The sequence below is a fragment of the Esox lucius genome, chromosome 13 (genome assembly GCF_011004845.1).
Source record: "Esox lucius isolate fEsoLuc1 chromosome 13, fEsoLuc1.pri, whole genome shotgun sequence".
Lineage (NCBI taxonomy): Eukaryota > Metazoa > Chordata > Actinopteri > Esociformes > Esocidae > Esox > Esox lucius.
The window spans coordinates 12,782,950-12,802,983 of record NC_047581.1 but is presented as its reverse complement, the minus strand read 5'-3'; the positions used below and the strand labels follow the sequence as shown (position 1 = coordinate 12,802,983).

Sequence of the window (20,034 nt, the reverse complement as noted above, 5' to 3'; positions counted from 1 at the left end):
TTTTTAGCAAGTCACCCTTGCAAGACACAAACACACAAATGCACACAACCCCTAAGAACTTTGTCTAAAAACACTAGTTGAAACTGAGCAGACCACCCACTGTATTTTTGTATGGGTTAGTAGTCCGCTAAGTGGTTCTTGAGGCAGGCAAGTTAAGTTTAGGGGTGTTTTGGACTATATTATTTCATTTCTTGGGTCCAGCTCAGCCCCTTTTCCCTAACCCCTTTACCGTGTGTTTATTAAAAAAGTTTTTGGTTTGACGGTAGCTTCGGTTGTCTGTGTCATTTGTTCTCACTGGGCCTTTAATTTGCATGAGTTTAATGTTACTGGTCCCTGTACCATCCCCCCTAGACTGCTAGAGCCACAGGGCTTGTAACATGCAGTCAAACAGACAAAACATCAGAGGTGGTGTTAAACTGCAGGAAATTTCAGGCTTTCTTGGCCAGCTGTACAAATTCATAGGGTTCATCATTTCCCATAATCTTAGGCGTGAGTAAAGCATTCCCTTTTTCCTGCCAAAAATATTCCATAACTCAGGAATTTTGTGAATTCAAAAAACAGACTAAGGAAGATCATAAAAGCCATGTTGATCTGAAGAACAACCTGTGTAAGGCTCAGGTCTAACTATTTATAGGTTTCCATCATTACACAACTCATTTTCTGACATCAATGATGTTTTTCTGTGCTCAGAGAAACCATAAACCTTCCTCTCACTTTCCCAATAAATACAGTGGATAAACACTTTTTAGAGTCAAGGAAAGGCCACAGGTCCTCCTGCCCTCCACATGAGATAAAAACATTATCCACTCATTGTACAGATCATGGGAGTTGCAGAGGAAATAATACAGATAGGAAGATGCACCTATTGTCCCACTTAGACATCCAAATAGTGTACATTGTTGTCCATAAGAGTACAGTTAGGAGAAAAACAAGATGCACCTTATTGTTCATCAGCCTCTCTCAGCAAATGTAGAAGAATCAAAAACAGACTGTTTACAAAAAATATGTGCCCTTTAGGCTTAAGTGACCTGGTTAAATGTTTAATCAATTAACACCCAAATGATATGCAAGTAATTGCATAAAATATATCTATATATATATATATATATGTATAGGTGACTTCCAAACTATAGAGTGACCTGAAGGCATTGATTATTCATTCAATGTAACGTCATTATACATGAAAAATAGAGTGATTATACATGGTTGAAGTGTGTGAAATGTTTAGGAAAATGTCTATGGGGTCTACACATCAATCCTCACCTATACTTTGTGATTTGTTTCTGCGCCTTCCCATTGCAGAGCCGAACTGTAACACAATGGACGGTTCACCAAAGCCCCATGTGACTAGAAAGCATGCAGGCCAGATCACTTCTCATCCCTCCCACCCTGGGGAGTTAAATTACCAATGGCAGACATCTAGCTGAACCGGTAATTAAAAATCTGCACTACCACTCCCTATGTTAGATGGAGGGTATTAAGTAATAAGGCATGAGGCGTATGTTTAATGTATCACAGCTGAGAGCTGTTCTTTGGTATGATGCATCATAGAGTGCCTGGACACAGCACCTAGCCATGGTATTCAGGCAATATTAAAATCCCCAGAGAGGGAAAAAAACCTTGTTGCTCTTGGGTCACCAACACAATTAGAGCAGTAAAAATTGTCATGCTAGTGATATATCTCATACCACTGCTAACAGACAATCAGCATTCAGGATTCAAACCACCTAGTTTATGTAGGCCTACAATCTTATAAACCTACCTATGAGAAAATGTGTTTAATATGACACTAGATATAAAAAAATGGAGGTAGAATTGTTCTAAGAAAACCTTAATCAAGATATATGCTTCACAAAAACATGGAATTCAACACTACTGTTGTTTGCTCCTTGGGGTTTAAGGCCGGGTGTCTCTGTAAAAGCACTTTGTGACAACTGCTGTTGTAAAAAGGGCTTTATGAATACATTTGATTGATTGATTGATTGATATGTCACAGTTGTAACATAGGACAATATGAAAACATTTATGCGTGAATATTTGTAGAAAGAGGGAGAGAAATTGACAGGTGAAAGATGGGTTTAATAGGAAGACTATGGAGTTCGATATCTGCCAAAAGGTTAAGCATAGGTATTTTTGGGATTATAAGAAAATCATCCATAAAATGGTATGATCGTAAAAAAAGTAATACGCAAAACATGAAACGTCCGTATGAAATCAGATCTGTGAACGTAAAAACACCCTGTTATGATTACGGACAAATATTTTTTGCTTGTACAAATCTAGTTTTACAATTCTAAAATACAGCTTCACAATCTGGAGTTTTGGTAGTTTCATTTCATCCTCACAAAAAACTTTACAGAAACTTTCCAGGATGAGTGCTAATATAACAAGCAGACGCAGTGTGACCAACAGGAAATCAGGGAAACTGGAAATAGGCATCCTGCAGGATTTCAGTTTAAGTCTCTTTCTTCATGCATGCATAGTGAATGCTGATTTTCATGTGCGTAACTGCTCTTTGTGCATAGGTTTCATGTGTAATAAAAATCACTCAAACTTATAGAAATTGTATTATTGTGTAGGGCCTACACACTTGTTGTGGTCCCAAATACTTAAACAGCGTTGCTTTATGGGTCTTTGTTTTTTCCCTTGGGTTGTTCCTGTAAAATGAGAATTTGTTAAAATACTGAATAACTAAAATTAAATGTTAAGCAATTACTACAGAAGTTCCAGGCCACATACTAGTATGGACAGAACACAGCAATTAAATAGCACATGCCAGACTAATATTTGAATAATATCTTGACCTAAAACACTTCATTATATTTTGCAGCTCAGAAGGATATTCTATACAATAGTATACTGTGTCCTTGTAATTTTCACACAAGTACCTAACACCTAAATGCTTGATAGCATACTAGTATAATGTTGTTAAGCAGCCTTTATTTTTATATCAGGAATGGCAACGCTATGGTTGAACACTGGGCTAGCGGTCCAAATTGTTGTTAGCTTTACAGTTTCGAAGTGCTACGTTCGGGTCTTATTTTTGCAGATGCCAGATTACTGACCAAAATTTGTACATAGAAAAACGATTTGTAAACAAATAAATGGTGATGTAAAGTAAGAATTTAACGTGTGAAAAGTTGTAAAAGGATGTTTGTACGTTCAGAGATTTAACACTTTGACGCGTATGATCACACCAGTGTGATCAGTCTAGAGTGGTCCCTGAAGCGTACGATCACACCGGTGTGATCAGTCTAGGGTGGTCCCTGATGCATACAATCACACCGGTGTGATCAGTCTAGAGTGGTCCCTGAAGCGTACGATCACACCGGTGTGATCAGTCTAGGGTGGTCCCTGAAGCATACAATCACACCGGTGTGATCAGTCTAGAGTGGTCCCTGAAGCGTACGATCACACCGGTGTGATCAGTCTAGAGTGGTCCCTGAAGTGTACGATCACACCGGTGTGATCAGTCTAGAGTGGTCCCTGAAGCGTACAATCACACCGGTGTGATCAGTCTAGAGTGGTCCCTGAAGAATACAATCACACCGGTGTGATTAGAACGTATTGTTTAGAACGCTCCAATAGAAAGTCTATGTACGAGTGACGTAACAATGGCTGGTCAGACTCACATTGGTCACAGGTTTACTCACATTCAGATCAAACAGTGTTAATAACTTTATTTCCTCATTGTAATTGTTTGAAGACCACACTATGATAATAACCAGGTAGAAAGCATTCAAATCGGGAAAAGGGTTACTTACGTACCAACAGGCAGCCTAAAATAAACATAATACACAATGATATTAGCGACTGTAGAGCATTACTGTTTCATGGAAGAGCTGAAAAGTGGTGAAAAACATTGTGTAAAATTTTTCTAGAAGTTAAGTTACCCGTTTGTGGGCGCCGCTATGCCTTTTTTAGAAAGATAAGAAAGGTGAGTAACTCTGAGACCTGATGCTCATTTACATTTGCCAGCCTTTCAGACAGATTTGCCATTGTGGGAAAACTATGATTTGTCCCTCCCCAATATATCATGATAAAAATAACTATGTAATTTCAATAATGTTTATAACACGCAATGAAAGCAATTGTGCTATATATAGACACTTAATAGCGCATTTTTAAGTTTAAAATGATTGTGACTCACCGCCCTTTACCTCACAATAATTTGATCCAGTGCTCAGCAGTGACGCATCATGCAGATACTACATAACTACAATGCGTGTGTGGGAATCTGAAGGAGTCTGTTGTTGGTGGCTGACTTTCAGTAACTAGGTCAAGCTATGTTATATTTTAGTTTTTTTACTTCTACTGCTCAATACAATAAGACACATTTAGAACCGTCACCAATCTTCATTTTCGCTTCACTGAATTACAGTGCAAGCTACAGTTACACATCAACCAGGGCTTGCAGCTCTTTTAATGCGAGTCAATCAGAGAAGCTTGCAATGCAATGTATGTAGTATTCCTTACCTGGCAAGGTGACTGTTCATGTCAACCATCTGAACGGCACTCAATGTACGTAGCTAACGTGGGGTTAATCCAGTCAGTTTGTTTTTATGTTGGTAGGATTCACATACAATAGCTCAATTGGCAGATCTAGTAGCGAACCGATGGCGCAAACTAAAACAGCATTACAGCACTACTTTGATTGTCCCCATCAGGAATTGCTCTTGAGAAAAAAGCTCAAAGTATTCTTCAGAAATCAGTTTTTTCACTGATCGTATTTGTCCATTACTAAATGCAAGAATTGGAAATCATAACTTTTGAGAGCTTCTGAATAATTACATGAATAAAAGATTTACAAACCACCTATTGCCTTATAGTTAGCGTATGTTTTATTGATACAAGTGAAGCGTGTCAGTATCTTTTGCGCCGCAATCTTTAGAAACAGGATAGCATTTTTAAGAATGTATTTTCTTACGATCCTAATATGTACGCTTAACCTTTTGGCAGATATCTACCTCCAAAGAAGACGAGCGACAAGGGCCTCTCCAAAAGGAAATTCCTGACATGGGCTCCAATCTATATTTTAAATGTATATTTAAGCACAAAACAAGCCCAATACTATTACAGCGTGTTATGGTCAAAGAATGAGCGTGGAACATATTAAACCGAACATATTATCTGCACAGAGCTTTACTGTCATCACGGACCACATGATGTACATAGTCTTTGTTGTACTTTTTGCAATACTTGGACCACTGTGTTGGCGGCATTGTTTGTGGAAATGTATAGTGCTTTGCCATCTAATGTTATGAATGATGACTCATCATCACTGCTGTGTTAAGTGTCTATAATATTCAATACTTCTACCATACTGTTCATACTCCCCATCCTACTCTTTCAAAAAAAATGCTGCTAGTTTATATTGTTATGTTTATTATTGCCATACTTGCCATAGGCCTATCTATAATTTCAATACCACCACCAACATGGATGTAGCACAAAATTCTGGGCCCTGTACATAGGCGGTCTCTGAGGGCCCCTCCCCACTTTATTCAAGATTCAAACATTTTTGAGGGCCCCTCTACACATTAGGGCCCTATATACTTAGTACCCCTTTTCCCCCGAGTCCAACGCCCCTGACCACCAATATTGCTGCTAGTTTACAGTACTCTTTCTAAACTGCTGCTACAGTGTTATGTATATTATTTGCTCTTCTTAATATTATTTGCTGTGTATATATTTTTCTTCTTAATTCTCACTACGTAGTTGTCACCATTCATTAGCTTATTACGCTCATAATTCTACCAAATTGGTGCTAGTTTACATTATATATATTACTGCCTTACTTGCCATATCTATAATCAATAATAGGCTAATACCCAGATTGCTGCTAGTTTACAGTACCCTCTTTTAAACTGCTGCTAGTGTGCAGTGTTATGTAGAGTGTTGCTTTATTTATTTTTTTATCTGTGACTATATTTTTGCTTATATATTCTTCTTCACTCTAGTTGTCGGGTGCCATGTCACAATAATTGAATTGTAGGATGACGTTGTGTTCCTCGGTGCATTTGACAAATAAACGTTGAAACTTGTTACATCGCTTGGAATGTTTTTGGAATTTTTCGCCAATGGGAGGGAGGTAGTAGAGCGAATTACACTACAGCACTTATATTATTATGAGGCTGTGAGCAGACAGTGTCAATCAATGCATTTAGCGAAAGTAGCGACCACATTAATGTACCAAAACAAAGTCGCTTGTCAGATTTCTCTAACAAGCGACCAAAAAGACCAAAAACCGCAACCCGCGACTCGTGATTATTTCAAGTGACTTCACAAAAAAAAGCCCCAAATTCCCGTATTATAAGCGGACTTGGCAACACTGGTGCTACTGGGTTTAACGTTTAATGTCTTTAATGTAGTGGCGCCAAACCTCGTTGAGCAGCGTAACTGTGCCACACTCTGGCCATTTGAAGCTCTGCTGCTCCATATTAACTCAACGGAAAAGACCCACACGTTCTCTGAGCATGCTCCATCTGCTCAGCAGAGGGAACCAATAGGGCAGCAGCAATTGTCACATGATTTCGGCTGAACGTGTGCGGGTGGGGAAAGGAAGGGGAAGCAGTGTACTACTGTGCCTGGGATCTGTTCTCTTCCTCTGCACTATTCTTAACGCTGAACTAAGGCCATCGAGAAAATCAGGTACATAGCTACCCTTTGCCTAAACTTTTGCAAGGGCCTAGTTCTGGATCAACTTGTTTTTGCACGTACCTTTTTTTTTTTTTAAATGTGTGGTGCTTCCCCGTGTGTGTGTTCCTACTGCACTTCGTTGAGCCTTGTTTTTTGTGTATCTTTTACCCAACCTTTTGTAAATACATTTGTTACTGATATGAAGTTTGGATTCTTAACACAGCCATGTTGTATGCATACTAAATATAGATTAGGGAGGAACATGTGGTTTTTCAGGTCTTGTTATGAACTGAAAAAGGTTTGCTGCAGACACAAGTTCTGCAAATGTTATTGACTGTTACATCCCATGGAATTGGCCTTATTTTGATGTTGTTTGTAAGCTAGCCCTTCGTATGACCCTTATAAGGCTGTGAGGGAGGCATGCACTGCCAGTTCTAAGGGGACAGAGGTACGGGTGACTTCTGGTATTCAGTAATCACTCACATATGCCTCATTACCACTCCCCCTGATCCTCTTAACAGTGTGTGAATGTGATTAAAGTGCCGGGTATTTGACGGGACTAACATCTGTAATCTTCCAGGTGACGCTGTTGTTGTGTTAGCGGCCAGAGGATTCCTCCAGGGAAGCCATGGAAGATAGCGGAGTTAGTCCGGAATCAGGTGCAGGGAAAATACATCCTCACTCCCCCTCTGTGACACTAACAGGGGCCAAGGGGAAGAAAGCTCGGAGTGCCAAGTCGCTGGTCAACAAAAGTGCCAAAGCCAGAATGTCATCTGTTCAGGGGTCAATAACGGACTACAATGGTTTTATTCTGCACAAAAAACAAGCCAGAGTGGCCCCTCAAAGGACAGGTGGTTCGCCCCATGGACTGACCAAAACCCCTCCAACCCCTGCCGACAGTGGTGGAGAAGCTTATGAAACAGGGAATTCAGATTTAAAAACCTCTACGGACCAAGCCCCAGTAGCCAGGACACGGTGCGCGTGGAAGACGATGGGAAAGCCGGCCTCCGGTCCAGCTGCCTTGAAGGTACTGTTCATCCAAACCCAGGCCATGTTATCTCATGCTTAAAATGATCACTGATGTATGAACTCATAACAGTTTGTCTCCAAGCCTTTTGCCAGAGATGGAGCCGAGTCGAGTGTGTCAGATGTGGAGACTGACAAGACGATTGGCCACACCCCCATTAGGCTGCCTCCGAGCAGTAAAGGAAAATCTGTTGTCTCTACTAAGTCTCAGTCAGGTTAGTTACCCTGCTTGCTGGTAAGACAATTGTTTTTACACTGTTTCTCATCATGGCCAGTATATATGTGAGGCTTGACATTCTGCCTGGCCTGCTTGAACCACCAGCTGCTGACATACTGTCACTATGCATCTGCAGGGTCCAGGAAAAGGAAGAGGAAAATGGGAATGTACAACTTTGTCCCTAAGAAGAAGTCAAAGGTGTTAAAGGTGAAAGACCCACCTCATCCGCTATCTTGTAACTTGTGTAGAAAAATGCTGTTGACCAACTTTGATTTCCTCTAATACTGTCTGAATTATTTCCCTCTTTTGTAGAAGGAGAGACCAGCTTTAAAGGCAGGGCTAGACGAGAAGAGAGTTGATCTTAAGTGCAGAGAGGTAATTGAAGTACCAGAAAATCCAACCGTAATAGCCAAGCAGAGCGAAGAACAGGCTACTGAAATAAGCTTGGAAAACAAAATGGAGGAAGCGGACATCAGCAGTAAACAGGAATACACTGAACTGACTCTGGACTCTCTGGATCTGAAAGCCCAAGAGGAGCTGTTTTCTCCTCCTCTTTCAGGCAAGTTTAACCTAAAAATGTGTCACGTGTTTGGTCGCACGTCATGAAATGACACTTATACAATAGATGACCAAAGGGCCTGTTGAATTCTGCTCTTTGCCTGGTTGTTCACGCCAGACTTTATTTTCTAGGCTTCCCGGTTGATTGTGACGTGACGGAGACGGACCTGTCCGAGGAGCTTCCCCTGTGCTGCTGTCGCATGGAGACCCCCTGCAGCGGGGATGGCCTGGCCCAGACTGAGCACACCTGCATGGCCATCGAGAGTGCGGACGGCCTGGTGAGCCTCATCTCCTCCGTCTCGCCCTAAGCCACGTCATCCGATTCTCTCCCACGGCGATTGTTAACGCCATTGCGAACTAACGTCTCTCCCTCCAGGTGAATCGCTGCCGGAGGAGGGTCGTGAAGCACGAGATGATGCGTCCCTCCAACACGGTGCATCTTCTGGTTCTGTGTGAGGACCACCGGGCCGGCATGGTGAAGCACCAGTGCTGCCCCGGCTGCGGCCTCTTCTGCAGGACGGTGAGCGGCGGGGCGCAGCGGGGCCGCGGCTTTACACCACGCGCGTCGACGGTTGGTCACTTGGCGCGTTTGCCTCATGACGCCGACTCTGTGAATGTGCTCCGCAGGGTACCTTCATGGAGTGCAGACCGTACGGCAGCATCTCTCACCGTTTCCACCGCGGCTGTGCCTCGTTCATCAAGGCGCAGAGCTTCTGCCCCCACTGTGGGGAGGATGCTACAGGGGCCCAGGAAGTCGCTGTCCCCAAACCCGTTACCCTCCCCAGACCGGAGCCGGTGCTTCCTCCGGCGCCGGATGCATTTCCCGTGGCCCCCGTCGTTTCCGAGACCACCAGACCCCTGATTCATCGGGCTAAGAAGACCACTGACCTTGAGAGGAGGCATGACAGCTCCCCGAACAGGTACTGTCCTTCAGGCTTTACTCTTCCGTTCTCAATATACCCCCTCTTTATCCTTACCTGCGTCTTCTTTTTGTGTGGATTAAGTGTCTGGGTGTTTAGCTAATTATTGCTGTATGCTGTCTTGCACTAGCCTGACGAGAGAGTCATTAGGTGATGGAGGGGAACCAGCTAAAACGTCCCTGGAGAGTATCCTAATGGCCTTGGATGATGAAAAGTAAGGTTACAAGCCAGGCATTTACACCTCATGTCTTTTTCTATTTCATTACTTTGAATTGAGCTATGTTAGATTATTTTTAGGGCCACTTTAATTTGTTTCTAATCAATTACAGGTTTAAACTAATCTTCGAGATACTGCTGTAAATCAGCCTGCAAATTCTCCAACTTAACACAAAGTACTGTTTGTATGATAGGTTTGGGGTAAAACATCCCTTCAAATAACTAAGTTTAGTATCTGTTCCTTAGTCTATTGTCCATGCAGTCCCCAGAAAGTGGGCTTGTCAGCAGTCACGTTTTCAAAATGGAGAGAAAAGTCATGCTGGGAATTATTTTTGTTCTCTTCTCAATTCTAAGCAGAATTCCAGGTTTTTTAGGCCCCATCTAAAGCACGGTTCTGTGGAGCTCCCTTTGTATCTTTGATCGGAAGAGTTAATGCTCTTTAGGTGGTTTACATGTGCTATGTCTTCCTACCCTTCAAAGACTCTAAAACTTCGAAGTCTTGCAAAAAGGCTAAATTGCTGTGAGGATGCGGTGAGTGACTAAGCCCCAAAGAGGGAATGGGTAAGGTTAGGAGGAAGCTGGAGAGGAAAGGAAGCAATGTCATGATCATGTCATATACTGGGCTTGCAATGTGATTAGAAGGCAAACGCCAGTAAAGAGGAGGACAAAGGTTTGCCTGCCTTGTGTGTGGGTGTGGACTGGTAATGGATCAGTCAGAAGAGGGAAGGAGTGGAAATAAATGAATTAAAATGTGCACTAATATAATGGGTGAACCGTCATTGGGAAATGATCTTATCAGGGCGTCAAGCTCATTGAGGAACTCTCCGAGGGTATGTGGTGGGTGATGGATGACAGCCGTATTACGTTTGAGCGGACAAGTGACTCACAGCAAGGATTTCGAGAGTGTACTGTCACAACCAGATGCTCTGGGAAAAGACCCTTTAAGATTGTTTTCTTCCTGTCTTTTTTTCTAAACAGTATGAGGCCAAAGAAAGTGAAGTATCACACTAAGCAGCTCTATATCTCTGCCCATCGTGGGGAGTTGCAAAAAGTCATCCATCTTCTTGGTAAGAACATTCCACGTGTCTTAAGGTCCACATTGTAGGCCTAATTGGAAAGGAAAACTCTTCAGTGTAAATCTATATTAAAACATTGATGTCCTTTTCCTTTCATAACAGTGAAAATATAAGAAAGTGGGTTCTGCTGGATTTCAGTACCTTTTTGACTGTACCCATACATTTGGAATCAAAAGGAAACTGAAAAGTGATCGGAATCAAACCAAACGACTATTCGCTCCATTGTTTCAAAGGAGCAAATCCAATCTTTGTGACTCGAACTTGTTTTAACCCGTTTGTTCCAGTGGACGGAAAAGACCCAAACTACCTAATGGACAGTCAGAACAAGAGAACCCCTCTACACGCAGCAGCGGCCGAAGGACACCAGGAGGTCTGCCACATGCTTGTCCAGGTGAGGAGATGAACTCTGACCTCTGAGGATCACCACCACAGTTTTTAGCTCCCGGCTTACACGCGGATTGCTGTGTTACGGTATCACACTACCGGACCCAGAAAAGGCACGCGTTCGGCTTGGTTAGTGGTATTGTATGTGCCTTATGACTACTTGCATTGACGGGCAGAGGGGTTTTGAATGATTTGGCTTTACCGTGAAAGCACACAGGTGTGAGATGTTTCTGAGTCCCCGTCCCTCTTAGGCCGGCGCTAACCTGGACATGTTTGACGAGGAGCAGAGGACGCCCCTGATGGACGCCTGTTACAACAACCATCTGGACACGGTCAAGTACCTGCTGAGGGCCGGGGCAGCTGTCGACCTGAAGGTCAGTGGTTATAGAGGGCCTCATTGATAACCCCATAGGTCACGACCCTCTTGAAACCCCTACCAGCAGTCTTAGCTTTCATGGATCAATTTAGCTTAATTAGCAGAAAGATTCTGAGTAGGAAAGTGTGGACCGCTTACTCCTCTTGGGTAGAAATGAGTCCCTCCTAGTCAACGTATTTTGGAGGCCTTGCATGCCATCTAAGTCAGTTGAGTTGTTGAAAGAGAGAGAATTAATATTATGGTCCTACAGTACATGGAACAGCTTTGGCTCAAATGACAGTGATTTCACATTGGCCCAGCAAATTCTAAGCAAAAGATTCTTTAAATGTCTCTTTAAATTATTGAATTAGTCTGCGACATGTTGTTCATTTGGCACAATGTCAAGTAAAAAAGCCTTATTTAGAACTAAAACATTTCAGGGAACCTTTCAGCAACGCCATTGGCAATCCGTATTATTATAATTCCATTAGTGTAATTGGCCACATGGTTAGATATTTCCTCGGTTTCATGTGGGCATTCCTCCTTTCAAATGTATTTATACACTGACCCCATTCCCTGCTCGTAGCAAAAACAACTTCACCATTATGTTAACTCTTCACCATTATGTTAACTATGCAAACATTCGGATTCAACCACATTGCACTGACATACTACTGATGTGTATGATGAAATCAAAAGATTGAAGCCTGTGTTAATAAGATAATTAAATATAATAATAAACTGCAAATCATCCACCAATGTTATTCAGTAAAACTGCAGGTCATCACGGCAGAGAAATGTAAATTAAAAACAAATTCCTCAAACTCAAATTTAATACACTGTGCCTTGAAACCTTCTACATTTTAAAGTATTCTGGTAACACCACTTTCAATATTTGGTGACTTACAGTAGTGATTGCATACATTTTTGTCTGAGAATGTTCATAGGTTAAGGGGGTGGGATATTCAGCTTTTAATTTAAGATGTTTTAATATGAAACTAAATACCTTGGTATTGTCAGAAAGAAACCCCCAACACTGCATCATGTTAAGTGTATGCTTGTCATTGGCAGGGGCTGTGGAGTGCAGGATAAACGCATTATTATAAAAAGTTAGTCCTGGCATAAATTCACTTCAGAGACTTTCTTTCTAGCGATGACTTCCGACCAAATATCCTAAGCTTGAGCCAAATTTAAAGCTCTCCCAAGTGGTTGTATTGACTTTCACTGGCAACTTTTCTTTAGCAGTTCTGTGCTTACTTCAGTATTAATAAAAAAAAAAAAAGGGGATTCACCTTTTTATTTTGATCTTCTCCCAGGATATCAAGGGCTCGACATGTCTGCATTTGGCTGCTAAGTTGGGTCATTATGACATAGTTGAACATCTGTCAAAGGCCTCCAGACAGGTCAACGTTCAGGTACCCCACCATGCTCCGCTCTCTCCTATACTCACAGGTCCTGTCCACATTTCAACTGCTTCCGTCAAGTTGTCCATTCATAATTCATGTGTACTATCAGCTAGGCTTTGAGAGGATGAGTTAGAGGTCAGTGCTGTTGGATGTAAGCCCAGTTCAACAGTCGGACTATATTAGTATGTTAAAAATGTCGTTGGTATTGTTATTACATTAATTTGAAAACTCCTGACCTTAACAACTATGTAAAAGACTAAGATCCCTCCTAAATCTTATGATGTCATATGATTTACAATGTTGTCCTCACATATCTACACCAGCAAGCTGTTAGTAAATCAATGGCCTTGTACATTCTGTGAATGATAGGAGAATATACAGTGGCCTTTGTGGGACCAGCACTAAGCGGATTCCTTTGAATCTTCAAATTGCGATGATGATGATGATGATGATGATTGTTGGTTCTTGGTTTCAGGATGATGGTGGGTGGACACCGATCACCTGGGCGATAGAGTATAAGTACAAAGAGCTGGTCTTACTGCTGCTCTCCCGAGGTGCTGACGTTAACATCCGAGACAAGGTCTGTACTGTACGGGCCCCCGCTGTTCTCCCCACTGTAGACATGTGTAGTTTGCATGTGATTCATTCTTTTTCAATAACTATTTTCTTCCCTTAAAAAGACCAAAAAACGTCATTGTTTCATTCATCGACTGCCAGCAATGATTGGTACGACATTAGAACTAGCGGGATTTGTAAGCGGTCTGGTGTTTCAGTGCTCTGACCATCGACTGTGTGTTTCACAAAAAAAATAATCAAGCTGCAGGCAGGTGTAGCAAGAACAGGACGTGTTTAAAGCTAATGATTAGACACATGGTGCTAGATTAACGGTCTATTTAATATTGAATGTCAAACTACACAGCTCTGTAGAACCAAACCAGACCAGTACAATGCAGTATACAGAGCCTTTGCTCTGCAGTTCTTTATGTGCTCATCTGGTTCCAGCCATAGCTAAACCTTGGTTTATATACAAAGAAATACTCTTCACCTTTATACCAAGGAGTCATGTGTAGTTTTTTTCTAAGGAGCATTGAGTAGGATATATTCTCCATGTGGAAGCTTGGTGATTTGCAGCAAGAACAGTTTCAATCCCCTGTCCAAGCTATAGCTGTACTTTTTTTGTTTGACCAGCCTAAAACCAATATTATTTTAATACTTCATAGTGGTTTAGTTTTGGCGCAGTGAATCCCTTTGCTTTTCCAAGAACAGAAATGGAGTGAAATTTGCAGAACGTCTGCAAGCAGGAAATTGGAGAATACGCTTGCTTGCCCCCGTCCACCGTTGTCCTTTCGATGTGCTTGATGTGATCAGATCTCTTCGTGATGCCTAAGGGATAAAGGATAGATGCAGCTTTCCCACTCCACCGGCTTCTGTTGTCCTACCGAGAGCTTGCAATTTAGGCTACGCTGTGGTATGCGCCCAGAATTACCCAACACCTCAAAGATCCCACAGACTACCCTAGTATACGTCCGCTGTCACACCTTCTACAGCCTGGGAGGGGAAAAGAAACACGAATGAGTTAACGGCCTCTCTGACAAGGGGAATGGGTCCCATGGGGTCTGTAATGGTCCGAGTTGAGTGTTTCACCTACAGCACATGGTGTTATCCAAATTAAAGGGATGCTTCAGAACATCACCTGAGGAGCACAGGACAAGATGTCCACTAAATTTCTTCAGGAAAGAAACAACCAAAGTCATAGCAGCTGCTAATGTGTGTGTTTTAAGAGAGTGCATTCAGTCGCTCTCTGTGAGGATAATGAACTCCTTTGTGCAGTAGACATCAGTAAATGTCTCAGAAACGTAATAAATGTATGGCTTTAAATGGTTGGCTTTTCTCAGGACTGCGTTAGGAAGGGTTTTACCTCATTGACCTGTGACCCCTGTCTAGGAGGAGAACATCGGCCTGCATTGGGCTGCTCTGTCTGGCTCTGACGACATCACTCAGATCCTGCTTGATGCCGGATGTGACCTCCATGCAGTCAACATCCACGGGGACTCACCTCTGCACATCGCTGCCAGGGAGAACCAGTTGGAATGTGTCATGTGAGTAGTGCAGCAGTGTCCCGAGCTGCTATCAGGAGCTACGCTCACCGGCCGCGTACACCTGCTTGTTAGTGCAGATGGCCAAACACGCAAATCACGTGGCTGCAACTCAATGCAGAAAGCATGCGGACATGGTCGAGCGGTTTAGTTGTTTTTCCACCAAACATTGTGTGGGGGCGACATTTGATTTGGGACGACGTTTGATCTTCGCTGCGTTGACCATGGTGTGATTGTCGGTGCTAGATGTGGTGGTTCTAGCATCTCAGAAGCAGCTGATCTCCTGGGATTTTCACAGCGCTTTAAACTAAAAACCTCCAGTGACATTTGCCTGATATTAGATGGGTGTACCTAATAAAGTGATTGGTAAGTGAATAATAGAATATGGAAACTGTCTACTCATTATAGGGCTGTGAGGAAGTATATCCCTTAAAAGGAACTTATTTAACACTCTTCTAAGATAAAAGTAACCAGATTTATCAAATAATATATAGGAACATGTTTATGTAATCACTTCCAGAATTATTGGCAGCTTTGATGACGATGAGCTTTAAAGGCTGTATGAAATAAACAACACAGTTATGCACAGAAATATGGCAAAACAATGTTTTTTTTTTTCTAATTCATATTCATGTATTATTTATTGTACTATTAATACATTTAGTTTCACAAGGATTGGTGTTGGAAGTATTGGTACCCGTAAGGATTCATATATATATATATATATATATATATATAACACCAACGAAAATAGAAAATGCATTCTTGAGGATCTGTCTTGTGGTCTTCCATTACTTTCTTTTTCACTAGGGTATATAAACGGGGTCAGACGCATATAAAATCCATTTGTCACCTATCACCTTGGGGGAAAACAAAGACCCTGAAAATGAATTGATACATGATTTTTGACCTTCATAAATCAGGCAGTGGGAACAATAAATATTGCCCAAAAAAATGTCATTTTAATATTGCTTAATATATCACTTGCCAGTAGGTAGCAATGAATAAGTTTAAAATCATGGGACCCCCACTCATAGTGAGGAAGATAGTTTTTGAAGAAAAGACTCCAATGACGGTTGGGGTGTTATAAAACTGTGTTGCGTCTTGCATTCCTGTTTCCAGATCTACAAGTCGATGCTACCTCCATGCCCACCTTCTATTTGGATGGGTTGCTAGTATAAAGCCTCTAGTAAAAAGGAAAAAAGTGTACAGTGGGGAGAACAAGTATTTGATACACTGCCAATTTTGCAGATTTTCCTACTTACAGAGCATGTAGAGGTCTGTAATTTTTATAATAGGTACACTTCAACTGTGAGAGACAGAATCTAAAACAAAAATCCCGAAAATCACACTGTATGATTTTTAAATAATTAATTAGCATTTGATTACATTTATGGCATGAAATGTGCCCCTCCAGACTCCTCCTGTCACGAGGTGTCGATGTGAATGTGAGGAACCGGGAGGGGGAAACCCCTTTGGACTGTTGCATCTACAACTCCAAGGTGTGGGTGGCCCTCAACACCAATAAGAAGCTGACCGATGCTAGGAGAACCAGGGACAGTCACGGAGAGAAGTTCCTTAGCAGGTATAACAGAATAGTCTGCCTTTTTGAGAGGGATGAGGAAATATGAGGAGGTCTGACAATGTAATTACTGTATATGTTATTTGTCCTCTTCAGGGACATCTCTCGTGGGTATGAGGCAGTTCCCATCACCTGTGTGAATGGAGTGGACAGTGAACCCTGTCCTGATAACTACAAGTATGTCCCAGACAGCTGCGTCACCTCCCCAATCCATATAGACAAGGACATCACCCACTTACAGGTGATCCTCCAGTGCTTCTTGAAACACACAAGTCAGTTTCCAATGTTTGACTAGCCACCTAGTGGACACAGTGTTATTTAATGAAGATCTTTTCACCCTTTTTTTTCAGCATTGTGTGTGTACCGATGACTGCTCCTCAAACACCTGCATGTGTGCCCAGCTCAGCCTGCGCTGTTGGTATGACAAAGTAAGTAGATGACTGTATCCCACTGAAAGATGTTAATGTTCACGTTACATCATATGAAAGCTAACTTACTGCTATCATATATTTCGAATGGACACCACGGACTCTGCCAAAACCCATATGTGATATGTCGCCCGTGGTCGCTCAGGAGGGTCGTTTGCCTCTGGAGTTCTGTCAGAAGGAGCCTCCAGTCCTGTTTGAGTGTAACCACGCCTGCTCCTGTTGGAGGAGCTGCAGAAACCGAGTGGTTCAGAATGGACTTAGGTAACAGTCTCCCCCAGCCTGCCAGCGTATGGCCCCTACCTTGCTGATGTACAATATTCAGCCAACCACTGGAACGCTACTGTCTGTGTACACTTGATCTACACCACCGTCTGTATTTGGACAGTGAGTTATGTTGTTTTGGCTCTGTAGTCCGATACATTGGATTTGAAGTGATACAAGGACTGAGAGGTTAAGGTGAAGATTGTCAGCTTTAATTTGTGGGTATGTACATCCATTAAACATGAACCGTTCAGGAATTACAGACCTGTAATTACACATTGTTCCAGAAGTAAACAGATAAATTCATAAAGGAATACTTCAGTATTCAGAGAGATGGGGTATTTTCCTACTTATCCAGTTTGACAGACTGATGGATACCCTGTCTCTGCATGCAGTTTGAAGATGGCACTATTGCTGGTTTCAACAAGTAAGTACTAGCTATATCTCTGATTTATTCTGCTTTATCTGCGCCATGATGGCCGTCTTGATATTCATTGAGACTTCTTTGGTCCGTAAATAAAAGGGGTTGGGATTTCTATATGGTTAGTCTGGTATGGAATAAAATGCCCTTAGATTAAAGGTGTTGGTCTGTCGTAACTGTCATTGTATCATTTAAAATCAAATGCTGGAGTTCGGAGTCAAAACTTTTTTGTCACTGTCCAAATCCTTAGGGACCACAGCTTTAATACACTAAAAGCCATTAAACAATATCATACATTTTTCTCAGTGAAATGTATTTGATTTTCAGTACAGTTTCTTATTAGTTGGTTGCACTGGATGCATGTCTTTTCCCTCTTTTTAGGGCACGGTTGCAGCTCTATAAGACCCAGAGGATGGGATGGGGTGTGAAATCACTGCAGGATATTCCTCAAGGAACGTTTATATGCGAGTAAGAACCTGAATGTTATTAAAGACATGAAGAAGAACCGCTGCACTTGGTTTACAAATGACCTGAATCAATATTGGTGTCATGAACAAATTTAAAAACGGGAAAATACAACTTGATTTCAATGTTGGGGTTACACTGATATACATCTGTGTGCCTCTGTCGTGTAGGTATGTGGGTGAAATCATTACAGACGCAGAGGCAGATGGAAGGGAAAATGACTCATACCTCTTCACTCTGGACAATAAGGTGATGTTTGTTTTTTTTAAATGCACATATTTGAATTGAATATTGTTACTGTGACATAAGCTCTGCACGCTTGTGTTGCAACAGGAAGCACCGCCGAGCACACACTAGCACAGAGACAGTGTTCTTCTGACACTTCACTGTGAAAAGTCGGATGGTCATAAAGTATACTAAAGAACGGTGAAACGGTGTGGTGACAGTCAGAAGGCCGGCCTTGAGTGTGTGATCGATTTCACTGTGTTCATATTTTGGAGTGACTGACTGGTTGGCGCCATCTGCTGTCTCACAGGTGGGCGAGCTGCACTGCATTGACGCCCGGCTGTTTGGTAACATTGGCCGGTTCATTAACCACCTGTGTGAGCCCAACCTGCTGGCAGTCAGAGTGTTCACCATGCACCAGGACCTGCGCTTCCCACGCATTGCCTTCTTCTCCAGTAAGCCCATTAAATCAGGCGACCAGATTGGGTAAGAAACATAAAACACCTGAAACAATGATGTTTGTCTGTGTTGTTGTTAACGTTGTGGGCTAGAAATTGGTCCAAATACTGAAGGAATGGCATAAATACAGGCGGGTGACAAATTAAAGGAAGGTGAGGTGCATTTTTTCAGTCTCTGAAGCTCTACTGGAGGAATGGAACACAGTTCCCTCACTTGTGTTCCTGATGATGATGATGATGATGGTGGTGGTGGTGAAGAGGGCAGTCTAACATGTCGATCCAAAATCTCCTGTAGGTGTTCCTTTGGGTTGAGATCTGGTGACTGCGAAGGCCATAGCATATGATTCCCGTTATTTTCCTTGTCATCAGATCATTCAGTGACCCCCTCGTATCTTGTGGATGGGGCCTTGTCATCCTGGAAGAGACCCAATGCTGAACCCTCTTTTTAAAGTCACTTCGATCCTTTCCTCTTGACATTTTGATCCAAAATCGAGGTCAACTGGACCTTCTCATCATTTTTATACTAGCCACAGAGAATGATGGGAGGTTAATTGCTAAATTGTATGATCTGTTATGTTCCTCCAATCATTTACATGTCCATGTATGCCTGCAATGTGTTCCTTTTTCAGGTTTGACTATGGTGATCACTTCTGGAAGGTCAAGAGCAAGTACTACAACTGCCAATGCTGCTCCCCAAAGTGTAGACACTCATCAGCCGCCGTAGCCCAAAGAGCCCAGAGCCTGGAGAGGGCGGTTAGCCCTGCCCAACAGTCAGGCATCCATTCTGCCCCAAAACAATCCTAACACCTTCCACCTCTTTCTGCCTCCTGCCACCCGTGTGGCCTCTCCTGACCACTGCTTTTTCCCCCCCTTTCCCCCCCCCTTTTTTTTTTTTTACATTTACACTGATATGAATTGTCATTTAGTGGATTTGTTGATGTAAATAAAATACTACAGGTAGACTAGCCCTAGACTCCCACATGCTTGCTGTTTCTATATCTTTTTTTAAAATAAAAATTCTATGTAGTGAAACTACATTTTAAACATTGTTTATTTCTCGTTCTTTGTTGATTGCTGTTTCATAGTTTGTAAGATATTTATAGTTAACCATTGCCAATGCCCTAGAGTAGGTTAGTGTATTGTTTTGTAGTCTTTGTTTCAGAAGTGTGATCCTTTTATTTTATCCATAAGTAATCGTCAAATATACAGGAAGTATGTAATTGTATGGACTAAACAGTTTTGACAGCAGCTGAGTAGATATACAGGTATAGGTTTTAATTAATGTTGTAGACCCGTGAAGC

General features: G+C 42.1%; 1 protein-coding gene across 2 annotated transcripts; it reads left to right on the top strand.

Annotated features, from left to right (window-relative positions):
- Positions 1-6,484: 6,484 nt before the first annotated feature.
- On the top strand, positions 6,485-19,746 carry ehmt1a (euchromatic histone-lysine N-methyltransferase 1a). 2 transcript variants are annotated; one of them, XM_010876186.4, is made up of 23 exons: positions 6,485-6,651; positions 7,220-7,666; positions 7,751-7,880; positions 8,019-8,089; positions 8,195-8,441; positions 8,573-8,718; positions 8,817-8,960; positions 9,068-9,360; positions 9,491-9,574; positions 10,555-10,643; positions 10,937-11,043; positions 11,288-11,410; positions 12,708-12,806; positions 13,273-13,377; positions 14,742-14,896; positions 16,311-16,478; positions 16,572-16,716; positions 16,826-16,903; positions 17,049-17,164; positions 17,967-18,053; positions 18,221-18,299; positions 18,586-18,761; positions 19,363-19,746. In XM_010876186.4, exons 2-23 carry the CDS (start codon positions 7,268-7,270, stop codon positions 19,535-19,537), a joined length of 3,216 nt encoding a protein of 1,071 aa, XP_010874488.1. In that variant the 5' UTR covers positions 6,485-6,651; positions 7,220-7,267; the 3' UTR covers positions 19,538-19,746. The 2 variants fall into 2 exon arrangements, with proteins under 2 accessions (XP_010874488.1, XP_010874487.1); XM_010876185.4 differs by having other exon boundaries at positions 7,739-7,880.
- The last annotated feature ends 288 nt before the right edge of the window (positions 19,747-20,034 follow it).